This window comes from Mastigoproctus giganteus, chromosome 7 (assembly GCF_048544385.1).
Source record: "Mastigoproctus giganteus isolate SK-2022 chromosome 7, ASM4854438v1, whole genome shotgun sequence".
Lineage (NCBI taxonomy): Eukaryota > Metazoa > Arthropoda > Arachnida > Uropygi > Thelyphonidae > Mastigoproctus > Mastigoproctus giganteus.
Window position 1 is genome coordinate 107739576 of NC_143581.1, and position 25889 is coordinate 107765464.

General features: G+C 36.5%; 1 protein-coding gene across 1 annotated transcript in view; it reads left to right on the forward strand.

Annotated features, from left to right (window-relative positions):
* ATP6AP2 (ATPase H(+)-transporting accessory protein 2) overlaps positions 1-25678 on the forward strand; it is a 109765-nt gene extending 84087 nt beyond the window's left edge. The window contains exon 8 of the mRNA XM_090377069.1: positions 25389-25678. Coding sequence (XP_090233195.1) covers positions 25389-25586 — 198 coding nt within the window. The 3' untranslated portion in view covers positions 25587-25678. The remainder of the gene's footprint in view (positions 1-25388) is intronic.
* The last annotated feature ends 211 nt before the right edge of the window (positions 25679-25889 follow it).

The following is a 25889-nucleotide window of genomic DNA, read 5'->3' on the forward strand; positions in this document are numbered from 1 at the left end:
GAGAGCAAAGTGGAGGAGAAATTGTTGAAGTTAAACTTAAGGAAGGAACCTGGGGTGGACGGGATCTATCCAGTTATATTAAAGAAGGCAGCAAAGGAAGTAAGCAAACCCTTAACCATAATTATGAGAGCTTCCTTGGACTCAGGGGAGGTCCCCATGGGACTGGATGTGCAAATGTATCACCAATTCACAAAGGGGGTTCAAAAGGTGACAAGTAACTATAGACCTGTTGGTTTAACTTATGTTCCCGGAAAAATAATGGAATTGATGGTTAATGAAGCATTGCAGGATCATCTAGACAAGAATGCAGTAATAGTGAAGACACAGCATGAATTTGTTAAAGGGAGGCCTTGTCTGACCAATTTGATTGAATACTATGATGTAGTCACTAAGTGACTGAATGCCAAAAATAATTTTGATATCATATACTTGGATTTTAGGAAAGCTTTTGATACTCTTGCACATGGAAGACTGCTGTACAAATTGGACAGGTATGTCATTAAGGGTAAATTGCTACAATGGATAAAGGGATGGTTGAGTGGGAGATGACAGAGTGGTAATCAATGGACACTGCTCTTCGTGAACAAATGTTATTAGTGGAGTTCCCCGGTGTTCGGACCATTGTTGTTTTGTATGTTTATCAATGATATTGATGAAGGTATATCAGGTTTAATGTCAAAATTTGCAGATTATACAAAGGTTGGCAGGGTTGTTAATGACAGTAAAGACAGTGTGCTACTCCAACTGGATCTAGATAAGTTGGGCGAATGGACAACTGAAGTTTAACATTGACAAATGCAAAGTACTGCATATGGGTAGCAGTAACCGAAGAGAAATGTACCAACTGTGTGGTACTACACTCAGTGAAGTGGAAAGTGAAAAAGACCTGGGGGTAATTGTGCAGTCAAATATGAAGTTCGCTGAGCAGTGCAGATGGGCTGCCAGGGCAGGTCATGGAGTCTTTCTTGTCAATGATATATAGGAATTTTGCTGACAGGGATGTGATTATCCCATTATACAAGGCAGTGATCAGGCCACACCTAGAGTACTGTGTACAGGCCTGGAGGCCTCACTTTAGGAAGGATGTAGAGTTGCTAGAATGAGTACAAAGAAGGGAAACAAGATTGGTGAGGGGAACAAAGGGGGTGCTCTTACGAAGAAAGGCTTAAGTTCTGCAAATTGCAGTGCCTGGAGAGTAGTCACCTGCAAGGTGATCTGATTGAAGTGTATAAGGCCTTGAATGGGTTGAGCAAGCTGAATGCCGATGGGATTCTTCCTCTTGCTCAGATAAAGGACCTGAGGGGGGCACAGATTCAAATTGAGGAAAGACAGTTGTAGAATAGATGTGCGGAAATTTGCCTTTAGCCAACGGGTAGTTAATTGGTGGAACAGACTTCCATCTTTTGTTGTTGAAGTTGATAGCCTAAATAATTTTAAGGCTGAGCTGGACAGCCATTTGGAACAAATGGAGGGGTGAAATGGGAAGTTTTTTTTTTTTTTCTCTGATGCTGCATTTAGCTTGCTTCCTTGCATCGTATGCCTCTGCTAAATCTCATAGTGAATCCACATTTCATCACCAGTTACAATCCTTGAAAGATACTATTGTGGATCTACATTTTGCATGTGTAAATTTTCTTCAAAAATTGATTCATCTATTCTGCATAACCATAACCAGGATAGATGTATTGAAGCTGTCTGTTACATTGGTTGCCCCAAGCAGGGGGGCATTTTCTGTGAATTCCTGACCCCCATTTAACTGCTTATACCAAAATTTATCTGTTATTCATAAGGCACAGGTATCACCACATACAGAATTCTTGCATTTGAAAATAAGTTTCGGTCCATCGCTGCTGTTTGCCAAAAATTTGATGGTCCAGTGCTCCGATTTTATAACATCCGTATGGGTGACTATTTTAAATCTGTTTAAAATAGTCAGTCTTTGGGTTGACTATTTTAAACCTGTTCAGTTCCTCTGTATTTCATTGTATTTATATGGACCTGCAAAAATGAGAGTTTTATGAGAATATGATAAAACTGGATTTTTTTTTTTTTTTTTTTTTTTTGTATATCAAGCACATTTATAATCAAGGTAGATAACTATATCAATGCACCATGTATTTTGTAAGCTCCTAAGCTTTCTGTACCAACAAAAAGGTATTGTTCAAAGTTTAGATTGGAATGGATGACAAAATAACTGATCATCTTAGTGGTCGGAGGTGAAAAAGAGGTGTAGGAGATTATTGTAAATTATCAGCAGTGGTGAATCCTACAGTAATTATAAATTAGTCCGATCAAATTCTTCAAGAAGTTGGCCATGCTAAGGCAGATTATGAGAAGTACACTTAATGGCGTTTCGTAATCTCTTTTATCCAGTTATATTGAAGGAAGCAGCCAAAGAAGAAAGCAAATCTTTGCCCTTTGGATGTTCTCATTATAACAGTATCCTATAGATTGGAGATGTGTAAACATATATGTCTTATTTACAGAGGTGACTCAAAGGATGCAATAAGCAATTGCAGAGCTATAAGTTTGACTTCTGTGCCAGGGAATATTTTGGAGTCCTTAGTTAACAATGTAATATGAGAATCTGCATCTGTATGATTGACTATTAAGACCCACTAGGGATGGCACTGTATTGATGTGGAATTTACTTAAAAGTATAACTGCTGTAAGAGGCTAAGGGAAAGGATTTTGCTTTAATGAAGGGGAATACAATGGTCTCAGACAGTCAGTTTTTTAAATCTATACAGTGGAACTGACTGATGAAGTTACCAACCAAATTGTAAATGGGAAGCATTTGGAAATGCAATCATAGAAGCTACTAGGCTTTTTATACTAAGAGGTACTATTCAAGGCTTACACCTAAATAGATGTCAGCTGAACTGATTACACTTGTGGCAGGGAATGAAAATGCATAGGATGCCCATAGGTTATCACACAATACAGATATAAACTAGTCTACAATCAAATCATAAAGGAGGTTAGGCAAGCTAAGGCAGATTATGAAAAGTCTCTGGCAAGAAGACTCCCACAAAGAATTTAAAGAAAAATAGCAAAGTCTTCTTTGTTTATATTAACAGAAGGAATGGGTTGAATCACATTAGCCAACTTGATGTTTATGGTTTAACTGTTAATTCTGCTCAAAGTTGCTGACAAATTGAATACATATTTTGCATCTATATTCATACATGAAGAATTCTTTGGGAAAGGAAATACCAGAGAATCCCACTCTTTGCCTGAAATTAAGAATGGAGTGCAAGAGGGAAAAAACTAGCCCTATCTCCCCAAGAAATACACAGCTTATTTAAGAAATAGAGGGATTAGTTAATGTACATATTTTATTTCTATTACAGACAATGATTTAAATATGATCAGAATTGATTCTATATATTATTTCATTATACATTTTTAGAATTAATTTTAAACGTAATCTAAAAATCAAAGTGCAGTATTGTAATCACCCCTTTCTCTCCTCTCATCTCCTAAAATAGACTGCATCTGGTATTGACCTTGGTTTATTCTCATGGTGGTAAGACTATAGATGAGTAAAAAGATCGATACGTGATGAGTAGATAATTTCATGTCAGACTGCAGCTTTTCTAGCCTGATTATTTCTACAAAGTGGAAATAATCTGCTAGAACAGTCCAGCATTTTGTCAGTGATATACAAGAACTTTGACAGCAGGGATTAAGGTGATTATCCCATTGGGTAAGGCAGTGGTTATCATGCCACATCTAGAATAATGCATACAGGTTTGGAAACCTCATTTTAGGAAGGAAAGATATCTGTTGTAAAGGTTACAAAGAAAAACAAATTTAGTTGAGGGTACAAAAGGATATTCTTACCAATCAAGGCTGGGGTTCTGTAAATTGTAATCTCTGAGAATCTGGTCATATGTGTGGTGACCTAATTGAAATAAGCTTTAAAAGGGTTACATAAACCAAATACTGATGCCATTATTACTCTTTATTAGATGACACACAGACAAAGGCAGTTAATTTTAAATTGGAAAATGTTAGTTGCAGCTAGCCAGAGTAATAATTGTTGGAATAAACTTCCTGTTTTGAAAGTGGATAGTTGGAAAAAATTTGCAGGAATGGACAAATTGTTTTTTTTTTTTTTTTTATTTTGCTGTAGCTGTATAAGCTTTGCTTCCATGTATTAGGGTGCTAATACAAATACCAACAGTTCTCTCACTGAAACTTTCATAGTGACCTTTAAAAAATCTCTTCAGGGACCCATCCAGCTCTTGATTGTGAGAGATATATCAGCAATATTCTAATTCAACAGCAACTAGTATAGCCTTCTATCCATCATAGGATCCAGCCCAAAATTTCCATATAAGATGGAATTCTGACTCTTTAGCATATTATTGTTATTATTAGCCATATGGTGCAAGGAAGCCTGAGGCTTATGCTGCAACAGCAAAAAAAAAAAAAAAAAAAAATTCCCGAGAGAGAGAGTGAGAGAGTGACAGAAGTAGAAAGGAATTGCCAAGAAAGAGAAGAATGATGATATCCAGCTCCAGGATCCTGGGTGTCCAAGCCCATACTCACCAGATGTGAGCCCTTGGGGGTTTGTCTTCACTGAAAATAACACATTTACAACAGTGGTCTTCAGAAAAGCCACTGAGATATGTAGTCTCAAAAAAAAAAAAAAAAAAAAAAAACTATACAAGCCTCTGTTCTCCTTAGTACAAAGGTGTAGAACTTATGCGATATGTCTGCATTCCATTCATTCTGCACATCAACATAACATTACAAGAATTGTCCAGAAAACTTGTGAAAGTATTTTTCAATGAGGTGAAGATGGCACAAACATTTGGCTTCTCACATTACCTGTCCACCAAAGGAAAAATGTACAACAATTTCCTGTGGCATGCTGCCATTTTAATAGTTTCAAAGTAATTTCCTGAAGAAACATAAAAGTACATCAGGTGGGGATATATACACAACGATCATTAAAGTTGCAGAATATTGCTTGACCTATTTTTTTATGATAAAAATAACAAGAAAAGAAGGAAAATGTGGCAAAAACAGTAAGATGGGTATATTTGTATGCAGGTTTAACACTAACATAGATATGCTAAATATAATAACCCTGACTGTAGGATACTTGATAACTTCCTCCTTGCCACTAATTTATAATAATAATAAATTTCTGTCTTTATTCTCTAGAGGGCTAAGGCTAGACAAGCTGCAGCTGAGTGATCATTGCTGGACAGCATAATACGCGTTAAGCCTGCATGATTACTAAATATGGTTGTATCTTGTATTCTATCTACCTTATGAAATCCTCTTACTCTGTGAGCATCCTGGAATATAAGGAGTGCACTTGATTTTCAGTGCCACATCATAATGAGCTGTGCATTTCTTGTGGCAGCACACTGACTCAAATCAGAAACCTCCTTATTTGTGGCAGCACACTGACTCAAATCAGAAACCTCCTTATTTGTGGCCACACATGCTAAGAAAATCTGAATTGGAATATCATCAGTTTGGCTGAAACAAGAAGAAGAAATGAATCACTTATAAGTTTATCAAGTGGAAATCTGCTGTACACCAATGGAAACAGTGAAAGAAGCGAAGGAGGAGTTTGGTTTCTGGTCCATAAAGATATAAAAAGCAACATTTTGGAATTCAAAAGTACATCACCAAGGGTGTCAAGACTAATACTCAAGATTTCTAAGAGGTACAAGCTAAAGGTTATAATGATTTATGCACCAACATAGAGCCATGATGACGAAGAGGTTGAAGAAATGTACACCGAAATTGAGTCTTCTAGATGAGCACAAAACCGACTCCACTTATTATGGGAGACTTCAATGTTAAGGTTGGAAAAAGACAAAACAGCGCAGAAAGGGGAACTATAGGAAATTTTGGAATTGGTGAAAGACTTGAGGAAATTGCAGAATCTCAAGGATTGTCAGTAATGAACACTTTTTTTCCAAGAAAAGGGTGAACAGAAAGTGGACATGGAAGAGTCCAAATGGATTAACAACTAATGAAATCGACTTCATCTCACTAACAGAAGATATATCGTGAATGATGTTACCGTCCTGAATAAGGTAAATGTTGGAAGTGATCACAGAATGATAAGATGTACGCTTGATATAGATGTAGGAAAGGAAAAAAACTGACTCTAGTAAATATTACAAAGATCTTTGAGATAACAGAAGAGGAGAAAATGCAGTATGTACTGGAACTTAAGAACAAGTTTGAGCTTCTGCAAGACTGTTCAGGACCAAGATATCGATGACGAATATTACAACTTTCTGAAAGTGATAAAGCCCAAGAAACCTATAGGGAAAAAGAAATCCAAAGAAGAAAAAATTAGTCAAGAAACACTTGTTATGATGAACCGAAGGTGACAAATGAAGAGCAAGATAAACACTGACAAGGAGAAAATTGAGTATACTGAGTTATGAAAAGCCATTAGAAAGAAACTCAGAGAGGACATAAGAAGATTTAACACAAGAAAAGTAGAACAAGCATTAAGGGAAAACAAAGGACTTAAATCAAAAGCCATGAGCAGTAATACAGAAAGACAAATGATACTGAAACTAAAGAATAGCAATGATGTACTTATAAATAGCAGAGAAGGCATAATTCAAATAGCAGAAGACTACTATAGAGAATTATACAAGGAGCGAGGAAATGATGCCAGCAGTGGGAAAGATGGATCGCAAATTAGCAACACATACGACATACCCGATATTCTTCCTGATGAGATAGAACATGCATTGAAGAAAATGAAGAATCAGAAAGTGCCGGGGGAAGAGGAAGTTACTGTAGAGTTGTTAAAATTGGGAGGAAGAGACATAACACAAAAACTGGCAAGGCTCTTCACAAAGTGCATTAGAAAAGGCGTGACGCCTAAGCAGTGGAATAATGCAATCATAGTTTTGCTGCATAAGAAAGGAGATAAATCAGAAATTGGAAATTATAGACCAATTAACTTGTTATCCCACATCTACAAGTTGTTCACAAGGGTCATTACTAACAGATTAGAAAGAATACTTGATGAGAATCAACCGAAAGAGCAAGCTGGCTTTAGGACAGGATTCTCAACTATGGATCACCTTCACGTAATATCACAGCTAATGGAGAAAGCAAATTAATATAAAACACCATTATGCCTGGCATTTGTGGACTATGAAAAGACATTTGACTTCATACAGCATAAGGCAATGTTTCGGGCACTGGAAAGACAAGACATAGATACCCCATATATTATGATTTTGAAGAAAATATATGAGAACGCTACCTCCTTTATTAGACTAGACTAGACAAAGACAATAGGAAATTTAAAATCGAGAAAGGAGTTCGACAAGGAGATAATATCTCCGAAGTTGTTTACTTCTGCCCTTGAGGAAGCTTTCAGAAGATTAGACTAGTCGCAGAAAGGAGTCAATGTGAATGGGGAGTACCTAAACTATTTACGATTTGCAGATGACATTGTGGTCATAAGCCACGATCCCAAAGAATTAGAGGAAAATCTTAATCAGTTATGCACAGTTAGTAAGGATTTTGGACTAAAGATGAATATGGCTAAAACAAAAGTAATGATGAACAAGTACGCTACAGAAAGGGACATAATGATTGAAGGAGCAGTAATTGAAAAGGCGGAGTCATATACTTATCTGGGACAAGTTTATTAGCTGTAATAATGATAAATGCCTGGAAGTCAAGAGAAGAATAAATTTTGAATGGATAGCATTCAGAAAATATAGTCGCATACTGAAGAGCAATATCCCAGTTTGTCTGAAACGTAAAACAATGAACCAAAGTATACTCCCCACCATGACTTATGGAAGTGAAACTTGGGCACTCACCAAAAGAATGGAAGAGAAGCTGAGAACTACACAGCGAAGAATGGAACGAGTTATATTGGGAATCAGACTGTTATATAAGAAGAGAAACACATGGATGGCAGCAAACTCAAGTAAAGGAAAGGACATTCTTATCAAAACTAAAGAACTAAAATGGTCTTGGGCAGGACACGTAGCTCGAAGACACGATGACAGATGGACTAAGAAAATAACAGAATGCTACTGAAGAGAAGCTAGGAAAAAACCTGAAAGACAACGGCGGAGATGGATAGATGAAATTCATGAGTTTGTGGGTAGTAAATGGATGGCAATTGCACAAAACAGAAGGAACTGGAAAGTTGCTGGAGAGGCCTTCATCCTGCAGTGATGACGCTAAGCACCGGACTGTGGTCAGCCCTACTGTCTTGTATGCTAATTCCTGGGCCAACAACTGGCCGTGGAGGTAGCTTAGCCTACTATATGACCTTCACTCTTTGTTTCTTATCTTGGTAATGAAATAAATATTTATTTATTTCATTTTTAAGTGCCTTGGTACATCACCTTGTTAAGTTCAACCTTAACTGTATCAGGAATTTGCTGTATTTGTTATGTTATGGCATATAGTATTTCTTTATAAGTCAGAACTGTAATTACTTACTGTTTATTTAATGCCATTTTTCAAGTACATTATTATTGTTCTTTATTTTTATTCGAATGTGTGGATGAGTAGAAGGTGATACTTGTGTGAAATACTTTTAAACATTTTGGTCTTTCCAAAAGGTTATTGGCCATTTGTTTAAAAGATGGAATTGCTATGACAGCTTTGATTGCTATGATCATAGCAATCATATGCTATGATGAAATTGCTATGACTGTGAGGACTAATTTGTCCCTAATTAGGTAGCAGGTTATCTCTAGTGACAATGTGCAGACAACTTAGTTGTGTAGATGTTCTATGAACTTTCATACTGTATATGGAATCAGTTTCCAAGTTTGAATATGTAATTAAAGCTATCTGCTAAAAGTAGTGCATTACCACCGCAACTCGTTGCAAAAGCAAGTTTGTTCTGAGAATTAAGATCATTGAATTATTCATGCAGTTTAAATCCTGCTTGGCTGCAAAAACAGATGAGTAAACAAGATAATTATGGTAAACGTTTGCAGATGTAAATAAGTTCGGTTGTTCGTGGTTAAAGTTTGTTTAAATGTGACCCACCCTCCGAAACTGTTGAGTCCGCTAGGTAAAAAAGTAAAAGTAAAGTGCAGCCATTATCAACCCACTGCAGGATGGAAGCCTCCTCAACAACTCATGTTGATTGAAATGGACCATAATCTGCCACGCTGGTCCAGTGCGGGTTGGCAGATCGACCTTATTCAGCAGTCAGGGGCTTGAACCCCGGTCTACTCAAAGAGCGTGTGTTACTGCACTCCTGCTCCTGCCCACTCGGCTACGGTGGCCGTTCCGTTAGGTACACTATACCAACAATATAAAATCAGGAAAATTTTGAAATCCGACACCTGAACTCCCGAGGGGTCCGAATTTTAATGAGTTTACTGTATTTCATTTCTTGTGCTTGAGAGAAAATGAATGAAATAACGTTTTATAGATTTACTGTTCTGCCAGTTTCTTAACCATTCCAGAGTATTCTGTTATTAAAAAAAAATTAAAATCAAAGAACAAGCCTTAAGAAAAATAAAACCGGAGGTTTCCTCAATACTCAAGTATATAGTGACCTGCTGGGTGATTCACTTTCGATACAAGCTAAGCGCGAACTGCTATTATCCAGATTGTGTTTATTAGAGGACACTGTTCCTAGGGAAATAGCGAACACTTTTCTAATAAAGCTTGTATTATTTATGTGATAATAATAACTGATACTCAAAAATATAAAATCATATGTACGTTTTCATTTGCCATTAGTATTCACGTTAGATTTTAATTGGGACTCTCAAACGGCGAACTAAACAACGTAGCTTGCTTAAAATACTAATGAATTCCACAAAAAAAAAAAAAAAAAAAATATATATATATATATAAATAAAAACAAATAAAAGATACTCCCGTTAAATTATGAATAAAAATAACTAAATTCCGATGAATAAATAACTTTATATTCCAAAAGTTTGGGGCGGGGGGAATGCGAATTTTGCACAACTCTCTTCCTATTGGCACTGCAGCAAGTTGCCATCTCTCTCCAGCTCTTCCTTCTTCGGTGAATTAAGAATGCAACTATAGTAATAGTGACAAAGTATTAAAAATATAGAAAATATGTATTTCTTATATATCACTCTATTACAAGTAAGTTTCAAGTCTTGTTTAGCGTTCCGTGCCGTGTATTTTATCCATCACAATTAAAACGTTGGATATTGTTTAAGCATTGTTGCTTTGTCTGAGCCTATAAATTTACACCCTAACCGTAGACTGCTTTAGGAGATGGCATTTATTGGAAGGCACACAATCTTGTTAGTGATGACCACCCTCTGCGCTTCTGGACTACTGTGACTGCCGTTTGTTATCGCATTGGTTGCTTAAGCGCCCGCACAATGGACTATAAAAACGCACCAGTGACGCACAAAATTGATGAAGTATGTTTGTCGTTTATATCTTACCCCTGTCGTATAATTTGATCAACTTCTATTGTCATTCCACACTACTGGCGATAAACAATTGCTCTTGAAATATCGTTGCCATTGCCTGCAGAAGTGTGCCAGTTAGGTCATTTTGTCATGCCTGCAAACATTACTTGTTATTCAAGGCTCTACACTTTCTTTTCTCGAAGTGGTGGAGTTAATATTTTTACACTTTTATCGTGGTTCTGATGAATTAGAGATGTGCGAATGACGAAGTGTGTTATCATTATTATTTTTTCACTTCCTCTTTATTTTGGTTTTCGCTTAGAATAGCGAAGTTTCTTAACGGTAAATGTTTTGAAAAAGCATATATTTGAGTACCCACAGCTCAGTCATTTTTTTGTAATGTTATGTCTAGGGCAGTGGTTTTCAATTGGGGTGCCGCAACAACATTCCAGGATGCCACGTAATTTGGTTTTAAGTTACTTAAACCTATTACTATTTTTTTTAAAAATTTATATGTTTATTTCATTATAAAAAGGTGTACAGTATATTTTTAATTTTGTGGTGATCTGTAATTGATATTTACTTACTATGTCTATATAAAGATTAAAATTATTATATACTGTATATATATATATATAATTTGTATTATGAAATGTAATTTTATAATTATATTATTGTAATAACTATCATATAACATATATATTTTTAATATATATATATATCGGTAAATATTTTGAATAAGCATATATTTCAGTACCCACAGCTCAGTCTTTTTTTTTTTTTTTAATATAATGTCTAGGCAGCGGTTTTCAACCGGGGTGAGCATATATGCCCCATACTTTCCCTGTGTGTGTGTGTGTGTGTGTGTGTGTATATATATATATATATATATATATATTTGAATAACGTTTAAAATAGTTAGAAACTGAATCTTTCATAATAAAAATAAAATAAAAAGGTACAGCAAACATCAGAGGCAGCAAAAAGCATATTCCTCTACATGGTGCTTGAAATAAAACCATAGAAATAAATTAGGATAGGAATTAAAAAATAAATAAATAAAAATAATACCAGCAGTATGGCGAGACAAGAGCGAAAATAACCAAAATTAAACATAACGATAAACCAACAGGGAGGGAAGAGAGGGGTAACTAGAGTAAAAATATTGCAGCAGAAACTGTAAGCTAATTTAGAACATCTAAATGTAAAGATAATAAAATAATCCATTAAATTTCGAAAGCCAATTAAATATAAATTAAATGGCGCCCCCTCTGAGGCACCAGGTCCAAATTTATGTGAAATATCACCAACAGAGATATACCTGTTGGTGAAATATCACCAACAGAGATATACCTGTTGGTGAAATATCACCAACAGAGATACCACTACAATAAAATAAAACAAAAATAAACCAAAAATAGACTGACCATTACACCCCATCTCAACAGAGGACCACAAGGCCATTAATGGTCAAAGAATTGCTGCATTTCGATCGCCAGACAAATCGCCGCAAAGGCGAGTCGATCGAAAGATCAGTCCGCCACCCGATCCCCAGATCGAACCGCCCATGCAGAGGACTTGAATAGCGGTGGTCCTGATGCAGCGAAAATTAAAATTCTACATTTGGAATAACTGTAGAATAACTGCAGTTGGTCCACCTCTTCCTATCCACCGACCAGGAAACCTTCGATTCAGATAATTGCGGGCTAGGTGGCAGAAATGTGCGGGAGCGCCATCGTGCATGAAGTGTGCTTGTTGACGAATGATCAGTGGCGTGTCGTCCAAGAAATCAGGCATGTTGTTTCCCAGAAAGTTTCTGTACGCCTGCCCTGTGAGTTTGTTTGGAAGTACATGGGGCCCAAATAACTTATCACCAAAAACATCCGCCCAGATGTTGAGGCTGAACCGCTGTTGGTGATGTGATGGAAGAATTGCATGTGGCTTTTCCTCAGCCCATACATGCTGATTGTACCACACTGCTGCAAGAACCACTGGCAGAACATTACTCGCGCAGGGTAATCTGCTGGTGACAAGGCCTGTACCCGTTGCAGATGGTAAGGATACAGTTGGTGTTTTTGCAACACTCTCCAAATAGTCGAACGTTGAACAGCCAGTTGCATTGCTATTCTGCGTGTGCTGATTCCAGGAGTGGCATACACAACATCCAAAATCTCCCCCTCTACTTCAGGTATTGTAGATCTTGGTCGTCCTCTGTCGGCAGCACGAAGTGTAAAGGTCCCCATGTTCACAAAGGCGGCGATGGATACCTTCAAACGTTTTCCTGTATGGACATCTTCGTTCTGGGAACCTTTCGTGGTACAAACGACGAGCTTCCAGAGCATTGTCGTCCGCCAAACCGTACATAAAGCGCATATCCGCTTGCTCCTGATTTGAATACATGGTCGGAATGGAAAACCACCAGATTCTGTCAGTACCTTGTGATGAAGGAAATCACCTGCAGGAGATAAGGCATTCCGGTTAATAACTCGGGAACCAAGCATTTCCGTAACTATGTTGATATAAAATATTTTTATATCTACATATGAGGAACTCATTCCTGAAGTTATGCCGTGTGTTTTTCAGACACCCTGTATAACTTCCGGTGGCGTGTGAAACAGCGAGGACGTTTGTCAAAGAATACCAGTGGGCAGTTATTCTACATTTGGAATAACTGTAGAATGTACCGTGCGGCGCATTCCAAGCTATATATCTCTTATCCTTTCTACAAGAAATATCTGAAAAAATTAAATAAAATACCTTAGAAATTTTTCTTTTAAGCAGTCCCTCTACACTTTTTTTCTGGGACTTATAAACTTACCCTTCCTCTTATTTTATGAGATCTGCTGGAAACAAATGTTATAACGGAGAATAATAAGAAAAAAGTTGAATGCCCTGATTGTCTCGTCCATGTATGAGGCAATTTCGCTTGAAACTAGAGACTAGTCACCTGCGAGGTGATCTGATTGAGGTTTATAAGGCCTTGGTATGAGCAAGCTCAAGGCTGATGGAATTCTTGTTCTTGCCCAGATTAATCGCCTGAGGGGACGTAAATTCAAATTGAGGAAAGTTGTAAAATAGATGTGCGGAAATTTGTCTTTAGCCAGTGGGGTGGTTGATTTCTGGAACAAACTTCCATCTGTCGTTTTAGAAGTGGACATCTTAAATAAACTCAAGGCAGAACTAGACAAACATATGGAGCGAATGGATGAGTGAAATGGGAAGGGTTTTTTTTTTTTTTTTCGGCTGTTGCTGTATAAGCTTGCTTCCTTGCATCATATGCCTCTACTAATGCTAATCTAACCTGATTACCAAAACTGCCGTTAACTTTTGAAACCATCACAACAGCTTTGCTCATCGTTTATGAAAGGCTGATTGCTCGTAATGAGGAACTATTAATTAGAGCAAAACTTTTTGACAAATTTATAGACTCTCATGCTTTTCAGACAGTTTACTCAGGAAGTCTAAAAACAGCATCCCACAATGACCTCTTTTGCCCAGGCTCTTCAGAAGAATTTAGCTGACAAGCCAGAGTAATTTTATTCCTCATCTTTCTGACACGAAAACTGATTGTCTATGGAAATTAATCATCCAAAGGAATATCATAATCTTGAAATTATGAATATAATCATCTTGAAAGCTTCTGCTACCAGCGAACTCAAATCTAGTCAGTTTAGAGACTGTCATCAGTACTCTAAAGAAAGGCTTTAAAAATTTCAAAGAAATTAAATTCTTAAGACTAGCTAGAAACAAGGGTGTATCCTTGAGACATCATTTAAAAACGATTTATATTGCGTTTCTTCTTCAGAAACTTATAATGTAGACTTTCTTCAAATATTCATTAGAGAATTTGAGACGGTATCTAACCCAACAATTTTGGTGTATGATATGTCTAAAGACATGACAAAAGATGGCATCCTAGAACGTATATATACAGTAATAAGAATTTAATAGACTTTGGAGTTTCACTTGGAGAAATGAAACAGTACTTAAAGATTTAAATTTCTAGATTTAAAAACAGAAACAAGACCTTCATATTTGATTAACTGGGTTAACGTTATGTTGTAAACTTCATATCTGTAAACTCCTTGTTTGTTTGGATAAGATATTTTTGGTTGGAGTGCCCAGAAACTTCAATCCCCTTGCGGTCATTACCAAGTGCTATCTGTTTAGCTCAGAAGATCACTATTGATATTGTAACTGTTCTGGAACTATATGTGGCTGAAGTAGTACAAAATACAGTACAGTATTTCAAATTATGGTGGATATTCACTTCGTTCATTATTAATTTACTCTGCTGAAGAGAATCCCAAGACTTGTATTTTAGTAATAAATAACAGTTATTGATGTAACTATAATTATAGTCTGTAATAAATTTTACTATATAATATCGGTGTAAATACACCATAGTTAACCCATAAATTTGAAACCCGTATGTAGCGTAATAAGCATCGTTTTAATTGTATCTCATATTGTGGATGCCTTCTGATGATGGCACTGATGATGAAGCCCACTAGCTTCGAAACAATGGTCTGGGTGGTGGTATCCGCTGAAAATAAATAACAGCAATCTTCTCTACTAGAGAAGCGTTATTTATTTGAAGTAATGCAATAGCAGCTATCTCGTTGTGAAGGCAACAACAATATGAAATACAATTAAAACGATGCCTATTATGCTGCATACGTAGTTCAAATTTATTGGTTAACTAAGGTGTATTTACACCGATATTACATTGTTAATTACTTAAACCCATAAGGAATTGTGCCTTGTGCATTTATTTTCCTAATAAATTTTACTTATTTTCCGTCTACTGCACTTCAACTACTCCCTAAATTACTTGGACTTAACCCTTTAAGCCATTCAAATATAATTACATCTTGTACAGTGATTTTGTTGATAAGCGAGGTAGACTAATAGTTGAATTTATTACTGCACATAACCTATCTGTTATGAATCAACCAGGCCAACCGTATACATACACCAGGCTTGTCGGAGAAACTAACGTCGATACCTTGACTAGGCATAATCTTCTTGATCGTGTTTTTGATTCAATGATTATTACTGATTGGACTGTGTTGGAATCACAGGGTAATCAGATTCAATCTCCATGGTACCACTGACATGTTTATTAATCAGTTTATTCTCTTGTGCTCATCTGATTTTCTATTAAAAAATCAGGTGGTAAAATTTTGAAACATATTAAAAATGATTTTCCACTGTAACATACTGGTCTTTTGACTTCATTTTCTGCCATTGACCTTGCTTCCTTCATACCTCATCAGCCATTTTCAATCCACTGCGGGATGAAGGCCTTTCCAGAAACTTTTCAGTTCCTTCTGTTTTGTGCAATGGCCATCCATTTACTACCCACAAATTCATGAATTTCATTTGCCCATCTCCGTCGCTGTCTTCCAGGTTTTCATGTAGCTTCTCTTGGGTGCCATTCTGTTATTTTCTTAGTCCATCCGTCATCATGTCTTCGAGCTATGTGTTCTGCCCAAGACCATTTTAGTTCTTTAGTTTTGATAAGAATGTCCTTTATGGATTAGGACATTCTTATCAAAACTAAATGGATTAGGCAGTTTGCTGCCTAATCCATGTGTTTCTCTTATCTAACAGTCTGATTTCCAATATAATTCGTTCCATTCTTCGCTGTGTCGTTCTCAGCATCTCTTCCATTCTTTTGGTAAGTGCCCAAGTTTCACTTCCATAAGTCATGATGGGAATATACATTGGTTCATTATTACAGCCAATGACTTGTCCCAGATAAGTATATGACTCTATCTTTTCAATTACTGCTCCTTCAATCATTATTATATACTTGTTCATCATTACTTTTGTTTTAGCCATATTCATCTTTAGTCCAAAATCCTTACTATCTCTGCATAACTAAGATTTTCCTCTAATTCTTTGGGATCGTTGCTTATGACCGCAATGTCATCTGTAAATGGTTTAGGTACTCTCCATTCACATTGACTCCTTTCTGCGACCAGTCTAACCTTCTGAAAGCTTCCTCAAGGGCAGCAGTAAACGACTTCGGAGATATTATCTCCTTGTCGAACTCCTTTCTTAATTTTAAATTTCCTACTGTCTTTGTCTAGTCTAATAAATGCGGTAGTATTCTCATATATTTTCTTCAAAATCATAATATGTGGTATCTATGCCTTGTCTTTCCAGAGCTCGAAGCATTGCCTTATGCTGGGCGCCTCCGTAGCCAGGTGGGAAGGAGCAGCAGTGCGTAGCACACGCTTCTTGATTAGACCGGGGTTCGAGCCCGTCACCACCAAATATGGATGATGCGGAAAGGTCAGGGAATGACCACCGCATATCCCGGAGTAATATGGCCTAAGCTGCTAATGCTCCTAAAAACCAAACAGCCTTATGCTGTATGGAATCAAATGCCTTTTCATAATCCACAAATTCCAGGCATAATGGTGTTTTATATTCATTTGCTTTCTCCATTAGCTGTGATTTACGTGAAGGTGATCCATAGTTGAGAATCCTGTCCTAAAGCCAGCTTGCTCTTTCGATTGATTCTCATCAAGTATTCTTTCTAATCTGTTAATGACCCTTGTGAACAACTTGTAGATGTGGGCTAACAAGCTAATTGGTCTATAATTTCTGATTTATCTCCTTTCTTATGCAGCAAAACTTGATTGCCTTATTCCACTCCTTAGGAATGATGCCTAAGGAGTGGAATAAGGCAATCACACCTTTTCTAATGCATTTTTGTGAAGTCTTGCCAGTTTTTGTGTTATGTCTCTTCATCCCAATTTTAACAACTCTACAGTAACTTCATCTTCCCTTGGGCTTGCTGATTCTTCATTTTCTTCAATGCGTGTTCTACCTCATCAGGAAGAATATCGGGTATGTCGTATGTGTTACTAATTTGCGATCCATCTTCCCCACTGCTGGCATCATTCCCTCACTCCTTGTATAATTCTCTATAGTAGTCTTCTGCTATTTATAAGTACACGATTGGTATTCTTCAGTTTCAGTATCATTTGTCTTTCTGTATTACTGATCATGGCTTTTGATTTAAGTCATTTGTTTTCCCTTAATGCTTTTCTACTTTTCTTGTGTTAAATCTTATGTCCTCCCTGAGTCTGTAATGGCTTTGCATAACTTAGTATACTCAATTTTCTCCTTGTCAGTATTTATCTTGCTCTTGATTTGTCGTCTTCGGTTTATCATGACAAGTATTTCTTGACAAATTTTTTCTTTTGATTTCTTTTTACTTATAGGTTTCTTGGGCTTTATCACTTTCAGAAAGTTGTAATATTCGTAATCGATATCTTGGTCCTGAACAGTCTTGCAGAAGCTCAAACTTGTTCTTAGGTTCCAGTACATACTGCATTTTCTCCTCTTCTGTTATCTCAAAGACCTTTGTATTATTTACTCGAGTCAGTTTTTTTATTTTATTTTTTTCTTACATCTGTATCCTCCATACAGGATTCTATAATTAATGCTTCTAAAAAGAAAATTAACACTGAAAATGTTTCCCTGGAATCGAGATTTAGCTGTCCTTCGTAAAGACGTTCATAAGGCTCGATGCAAATATCGACGTCGACGACATTGGTCGCAGGAAAAATATAAGTATATAAAAAATATCTACCGTAATCTTAAAACTCATGTTAAGATTTCGATCCGCAAGCTTATATTAAATTTGAACGTATTAAATTTAATACGTTCTGCGGGAAACTCCAATCAATGTGGCTGATTTATAAAAATTACCCGTAATAAAATCCACTCTCCAGATGCGTTCTCAAACTGTTTTGATCAATTACATCGAAATTACTGTCAAAATACTGTAGAAACCATGCTGGATTGCCTTTTTTCTCTTGATCACCCTACCTGAACATTCTTCTGTCTCTGGTGCCAATCTCACATGTCATTCCGAGAATACTACTCCATCTTTTACAGATGACATTAGAAAATATATTCATTATTTTTATATATTATATATTCATTATTTTTATATATTATATAATATTCATATGAATATTATATATATTCATTAATATATTCATTATTCACTCTACAAACTTCAACCACAACATTTGTTATTGTTATTTAATAAGTGTCTCCATGAGGGCCTTTCCGTAGTATCTATAAGGCAGCTTTAATCAAATTTATTAAGTAGCCAAATAAATCCCCTTCTGAGGTTAATATTTTAGGCCTATAGCTTTATTAGCAGATTTAGATAAGCTGCTGGAACGCCTAATTACACCGAGAATCCAAACTCTACTCATCTCTCAAGATCTACTTTCTCCAAGACAAACGGCTTTGTACTGGCAGGTCCTACGAAGATGCAATTGTAGACTTGCAATTTCATATTGAGTTTTCTCTTTCTAAATATGAGCTTGGCATATCTGTGGTCTTCGAAGGCGCGTTTGATTCCCTCTGGTGGGAGAACGACCTAGAGCGTCTTAGAGTAGCTGGTTGCTCTATACAGATTTCAGAATTGTTAGAAATTATTAACAGAATAGGAATGTTATTCTCAAATCTAAATTCCAGCATGTTACCCGTGATATTTCTAGAGCAGCGTCAGGGGGTGGCAACCTTTTTAAATGGCAGGGCCAAATAAAATGTCTGTGGTACATGTGAGCCAAAATTTTTTTTTTTTTTTTTAGTTTTCCACAATTTTTAGGATTATTAAAATGGTGTATAATGAAAAAAAATGTCATAAATAGTTGTTATTTGTTATAATATTTATACATACCCGTACATATAATTAGTTTTATTAATAAGAAAAATGAAATATCAATTCAAGATAAAATTTATAAAAATACAATTAGTAACAAAATACAAATTACAAGTCCAGTAACAAAAATTGCAATATTTGATTTTTATAATATTCAATGAGAGATTTAATACTGTTTATTTTTTTGAATCGATATTTGTCGATTTACTCAAATTATGCAATAATAGCAATGCGCAGAGTATTTTCTAAATTTACGTAAGAAATTCGGGACCAGTTTATGATTTTATAAATGTCATTTTTGAAAAAAAATTGTTCACATCTGTGTTTGCTTCCATATAATGACAGAATTTTCTTTGCATTATCTATCACCAGTGGAAATTCTTTTCGGTTCAAACTTTTATAAAATTCATGTTGAGAATTCCAGAAATTATTTTCTCATTTTCTTCTGCTGGCGGTTTATTATATTTTGAAAACGACCGCCGGCCGGAATATGCACGTTCGCCAGTCGGAGGTTGTCCACCCCTATTCTAGCAGATGTCCCTAGGGTTCTAACCTGGGATCCTTCATTTGAAATATTGTTTTGAATGAATTTAAACATGATTAGCCTGAACTTCCAAAGCAGATCTGGATAAACCGCAGATGAAAATGGTCAAGTCATCTGCATAGGCGATGATATGAATCTTAGAGAAGATACCACACAACCATTCATTCAAAATGAATGAATTCAAAATGAAACATTCAAAAGAATTCATTCAAATAGGTAAATATACCTATACTTATTTGAAATATTGTTTTGAATGAATGGCTGTGTGGTATCTTCTCTAAGACTCATATCAACGCCTATGCAGATGACTTGACCATTTTTATCTGTGGTTTATCCAGATCTGCTTTGGAAGTTCAGGCTAACCATGTTTAAAATTACATAGTTAATTGGATCAAACTAAATAAATTAAATATTAGCCGAAAAAAACAAAGATGCCCATTTTTAAGAATAGACTAAACAGCAATAGACCTCGGATAAAAAAAATCAAGTCTTAAGTTACCCGTTGTTCCAAAGATTAAATTCCTTGGTATTCTAATTGATGACTGGTTAAATTTCCGTCACACCTTCAGCAGAAAGTTAACAACTTTACTGCTGTCTTAATCAGAATATCTAAACTTGCCTGGGACCTGTCCCAAAAAAAAAAACTAACTCTGCTATCACGCTCTTTTCCCTCCCTGATTTCATATGCATCTAGCTGCATATGAAATCAGGTTTTCTTGTAGCTTTTCTTGAAAATTTTTGTGAAATTTTCAAGAAAAGCTAATATCTCTCCAAAGATGTATGCTTTTATCTGTTCTTGGAGTTTGTCGCACAGTTTCTTCTGCTGCCTTGCAGGTCTTGGGTGAAATAATGCCATTGGATTTGCACGTTGCCTTTCGAGGATTAGCTTACCGTAACAGGAGGCGCCTCCATAGCCAGGTGAGAAGGAGCAGCAGTGCGTAGCACATGCTTCTTGATTAGACCGGGGTTCGAGCCCGTCACCACCAAATACGGAGGATGCGGAAAAGTCAGGGAATGACCACCGCATATCCCGGAGCAATATGGCCTTAGTTGCTAATGCTCCTAAAAACCAAATAACAAACAAACCGTAACAGGAAGAAAATCCCTACGGAATTTTTAGGAATATCTTAACAATGACATTAAAAAGGAAAATTTAATATGTTGGAATTGATCAACATCTGGCAAACGAGTTTGGAACACCGCTTCTACTGCCCTTTTAGCTTTGTCCCTGAAGTAGCTTTTCTTATTAATAAAAAGAAGAGGAAATAGTTTTTATTGAGCTTGTTTACATCGTTTTTAATCACAGGACACGATTAATGATAAATCGTTCGCATTGGGACTAAAGAATTCAAATTTGTGTATATATGCGCGACAGGTTGAGGATTGGAAACATGTTCTTCATTATTGTGATCATTATGACTTAACACTCCTAATAATTTAGAAAAGCCTAAATATACGAAATAAATTCGAAAGCCAATTAATTAAAATTTAATGCCCCCCTCCCATTGCTGGACCAGGTCCGAATTATGTGAAATATCAGAAAGGATGGAGATGTAAACCACCTACAATACTGGACCAAATGAAATAAAAATAAAACAGACTGACCATTACGCCCCGTCTGACATCGCGACCATAGGGCCAATAATAGTCAGGGAATCACTGCGTTTCGAGCGTTAGACAAATCCATGCAAAGACGAAACGATCCAAAGATCGAACCGCGAATGCAATGGATTTGAATAACGATGGTCCTTATGCAGTGAAAAACAATAAGACAAAGCCAAGCGCTCACATGGCAAAACCATACCACTGACAAAACAACTGTTGAACTATTAAAATGTATAGCACCACTGACAAAACAAAACAACTGTTGAACTATTAAAATATACAGAACTATATATTTAAGTTCAACAGTTGTTTTGTCAGTGGTATGGTTTAGCCAGAGAGTGCTTGGCTTTTCATATAAAAATATTAAAGAAGAAATATAAAAATACCTTCATCTGGAACTATGATGTTCAAAACTTTAACTTTGAATTCCTACCTTACTATATTTACACTCAATGGCCAAAAAATTAGAAACCTTTAGTCAGTATCTTGTAGGGCTACATTTTGCCCGACAGCCCGTTCACGTCAAGCCGTAGATTCCACTAGATGTCTGAGGGAGTTTAGTTCCAGATTTGACCATTCTTTCATCAGAATATTTGCCATCTGCTGTATTGTGGTCGGTAGAGAACTGCGAAGCCGAACTGCCCTTTCCAACATATATTCTCGTGGTAGCACAGTTGGTAGAATCGCCGCGCTCTCCAAACCGGGTGGAAAATACATGAGTTCGAACCCCGTCGATAATGGAAGGAATTTTTATGGGCCTTTTTCACAATATGGCTAAGTTAGTTGTTCTTAAGTGAGGTAGCATGGTTTTCTCTCCCAGAAACTCTGGTTTTTAGTCCAGCAAACAGGCAGATCGACCACAGGAAACACGCAGTTTACGGACATAATATATGCGGCTTAAGTCGCTAATGCGTCTAAAACCCCTCCAAGAAACAAACGAAAAAAAAAAAAAAACTTATCCCAGCATTCTCAATAGTATACCCCTTCCCACACACACACACACACACACAATTCTGTTAACCTCACAAGAGTACCGATGGTACAGTTGTGGGGAACCACTGGTGGCGCCTTACCCTCAACACTATGCCACTATTCTCAATAGGATTCAGATCTGGAGAATTATAGAGTATATATTGGAAATCTTTGGGAATGTTCATCGAACTATTCAGATGCAATTTTTGCATTGGGTAGTTGCATTCCCTGGAAGGAATCCATCACAATCCTGGTAAAAATAAAGCATTGCAGGGTGAAGTTGATCTGATGCTACAAAATGATATTCATTGGAAATAACCCGACCTACCGGTATGAGTTGATAGTCCATACCGAGAGAATATTCCATTCCATGATACGACCTTCAGCTACTTGGGTGGTTGACTTGAGACGTTCTGGATGCATGGCTTCATGAGGTTCATCACACTTTCACCCTACTACTAGTGGGGGGAAAGTAAATCCAGACTCTTCACACCACACGGTATTGTTCCACAGTCCAGTGTTGGAGCGGAGATGGGAGAAATCCCAGGTGCCGTCTGACACGAACATACCTTATAGTCTAGTGTTGGTACAGGTGACACCACTCCGGTCAAATCTTTCAAATTTTTGATGTGAAAAGATCTTTGATGGCACCAACTAAAACGGAAATAACGCAAATTACGTCACTTCCTAAATGACACTAAGGCAGTCACTAACCATGATTCGGTAGAGTAAGTAGCGTGCGTGTCACATCTTTCGTCAGAGGTTTTCATATAAAACACCTTTCGTGCGTACAGGGTACACATGACCCGTTTTTTTACAGAAAGAAGCGACTTTCGTATAGGCACACGACTGCCAAATCCTAAATTTCCGCCGCATAGTTCTGTTGATTTGTCAGATTCATCGGCAGAAGGAATTTCCTTGGTTTTCTCAATTGGGGCTCCTGCTAAGCGTGCTCCGGCAATATCGCCTGCCTTTCTCATGACTGACGACCCGATTTGACTAAGAAACTCCAGGTAAGCGTATAGTATTTATCTGTAACCACGGAACTTGTGATCATACCTTTTGACTACTTACATTTGCGTACCGTACTTCTAATTATCTGTTAGTGCCATTTGCAAAATGTTTCTTTTTTTGGTCGGTGAGTATATTGAATTTTTAATAGCGAAACGCAAGGTTAGACTGTCTGTTCTTGGAAGGAGTTGATTTTCAGCTGATGAATAACATGACTATAAAGCGTTCTTGTAGAGGGAACAAATTTCCTTCTGCCGACGAATTTGACAATACAGTGCTTTCATATACAATAGAACCCGGATAAGAAATTCCCGCATAAGAAGTTTTCCCCTCTATTAGGTTTGGTTTCTTAAGGCCCAATTCCAACTCTATATGTTGTAATGTATTATTTTCCCGCATAAAAAGTTCGTGATAAAGAATACACAGTGTATCGTTATAATGACGTTTTCCCACTTAATACTTTTTTTAAATATAGAAATTATTCGGAAATTATTTATTTTTAATATTAAACAATATAAACATTTGGTAATCGAACAAGTTAGTGCCATGCATCATTTCAGTTCAAAGAAAAACCGCTGTATTAGGTGAAATGGCATCGTTTTTGATATACATGTATCTCATATTCTGAATGCCCTCACAACGATTGCCCTAATATTGCACTACCTCCAATATTGCACTACCTCCGCTTTGCCAATGGAGAAGACTAATGTTACTTATTCTCAGCGGATACCACCACACCTGGGTGGCGGATACCACTACACTGGGTGTTGGTATCCGCCGAGAATAAGTAACATTAGTCTTCTCCATTGGCGAAGCGTTGCTTATTGGAGGTAGTGCAATATTAGTGCAACTCATGGTGAAGGCATTCACAATATGAGATATTAACAGAAACGATGTCATTTCACCTACTTCGGTGGTTTACTACCAACTAAAATAGTCCTACGCACTAACTTGTTCGATTAGTGAATTTTCCGTAGTCTGGGGCTTTCAGCGCTAAAACCTTTTTAGTATAAACAGTTTAATAAATGAAAGTGATCTATTGCAATTGTTTTCATTGATATCCATAATTGGACACGTAGACCACGGTGAGCGTTAAGTTCTGATGGTTGTGAACAGTTCTGAATTACTTAGTGAATTGTTGCTCTGTTTTATTATAATTATGACCTTTTAAGGTATGTTGAAACTCCAAAGGAGTTCATTCTTCCAAATTGGTAATAAGTTTATCAAGAGCAGAATGTTAAGCAATTATAAATCCTCAGTTTAAAAATGTTTCCCATAGGCAGAATAAAATATTTATAAATTCTGAAATATTGTAGTACTTAAAAATCATCGTTAACTTATGTATGTGTATCTTTTCATTTTTATTTGTGTAATTAATATTTTATACCCCAAGGTCATTTTCCCATCTAAGAAGTTTTCCCTCGTAAGAAGTTCTAAACCTTCAGTCCCTTGGAAAACTTCTTATCCGGGTTCTACTGTATATGTTCATTAGATGAACACTGTCTAACACTGGGTCTGCGCAATACTACATAGAAATATAGAAGGTATTCATTTGCAGGGTCTTCCACGACAGTATAGTGGTTTTTCCAGTGTACTGTCACGGTTGCAGAGGTCTGGGTCCGATTCCTGTCGACCGCTGAAGGACTTTCTGAAGTCCTCCGGTTGCGGCCACAGTTAGCGAATCTCAGGCGCAGACAGTAGATTCCCCCCCCCCCCAGTTATTGTGGGTGGGTTAGAGCCTAACTAGCGATTCAAAACAGTTCAAAATTATTTAGTGTTGGATCGACTAGTAATATATAAAGCTAACTTACTCTAATCTTTCGCATATGACAATGCATTCAAAAGCAACACGTCGTAATGCATTGGTCAAAAAAAAAAAATAATAATAATAAAAATATAAACCCTGCCATGGTGTAATAATATAGTTCGTTGGTTCAGTATTCATTGTTCCAACGAAGTCTTCATTGGTTACGTATTCATTGTTGAACAAACGTTGTCTTTTAAATGTCAAATCTGTAATTTATGATATTATTTATTTTATATAATGATTTATTTTATTATATTATATTATCAGATTTATTATTTTTTGTACCTGACTGAAAGCAAATAACAGAAAAGGATCGCTTTATTTCTTACTTTTTTCCATTTTTTTCTCTCCCAAACTTAGGCCCCCAAACCAAAGAACGAATGGAACATATCCTATCAGTGGAATAAGGATTTTCCGGTGACCTTTGCCATCGTCACGTTTGTTAGTGTCTTAATGGTGCTCGCTGTATTAGGTATTAGTGTTGGTATATGGAACATGGATCCTGGCAGGGATTCTATAATTTATAGAATGTCTAGCCAGCGAATTAAAATAGACTAGCAGTAAATGTTTATTTTAGGCTCCGGTGAGCACAACACTTAATTTAATAACTTATGAAATGTGTGTAATAAAATGCTCCACAAAAATGTGTACACAGTTGTACAGGTCAGTTTTTGTTTTCTTACATCCTAGAAACGTGCAATTTTTTTTTTTTTTTTTTTTGGCTACTAATAATTTGTGATATAATTGTCAATTTTTTTTTTTTTTTTTTGGCTACTAATAATAATTTGTGATATAATTGTCGTGGGATACAATATACTGTATCATTTCATTTCCACTTGAATATTGTCCCGTGAGTCTATG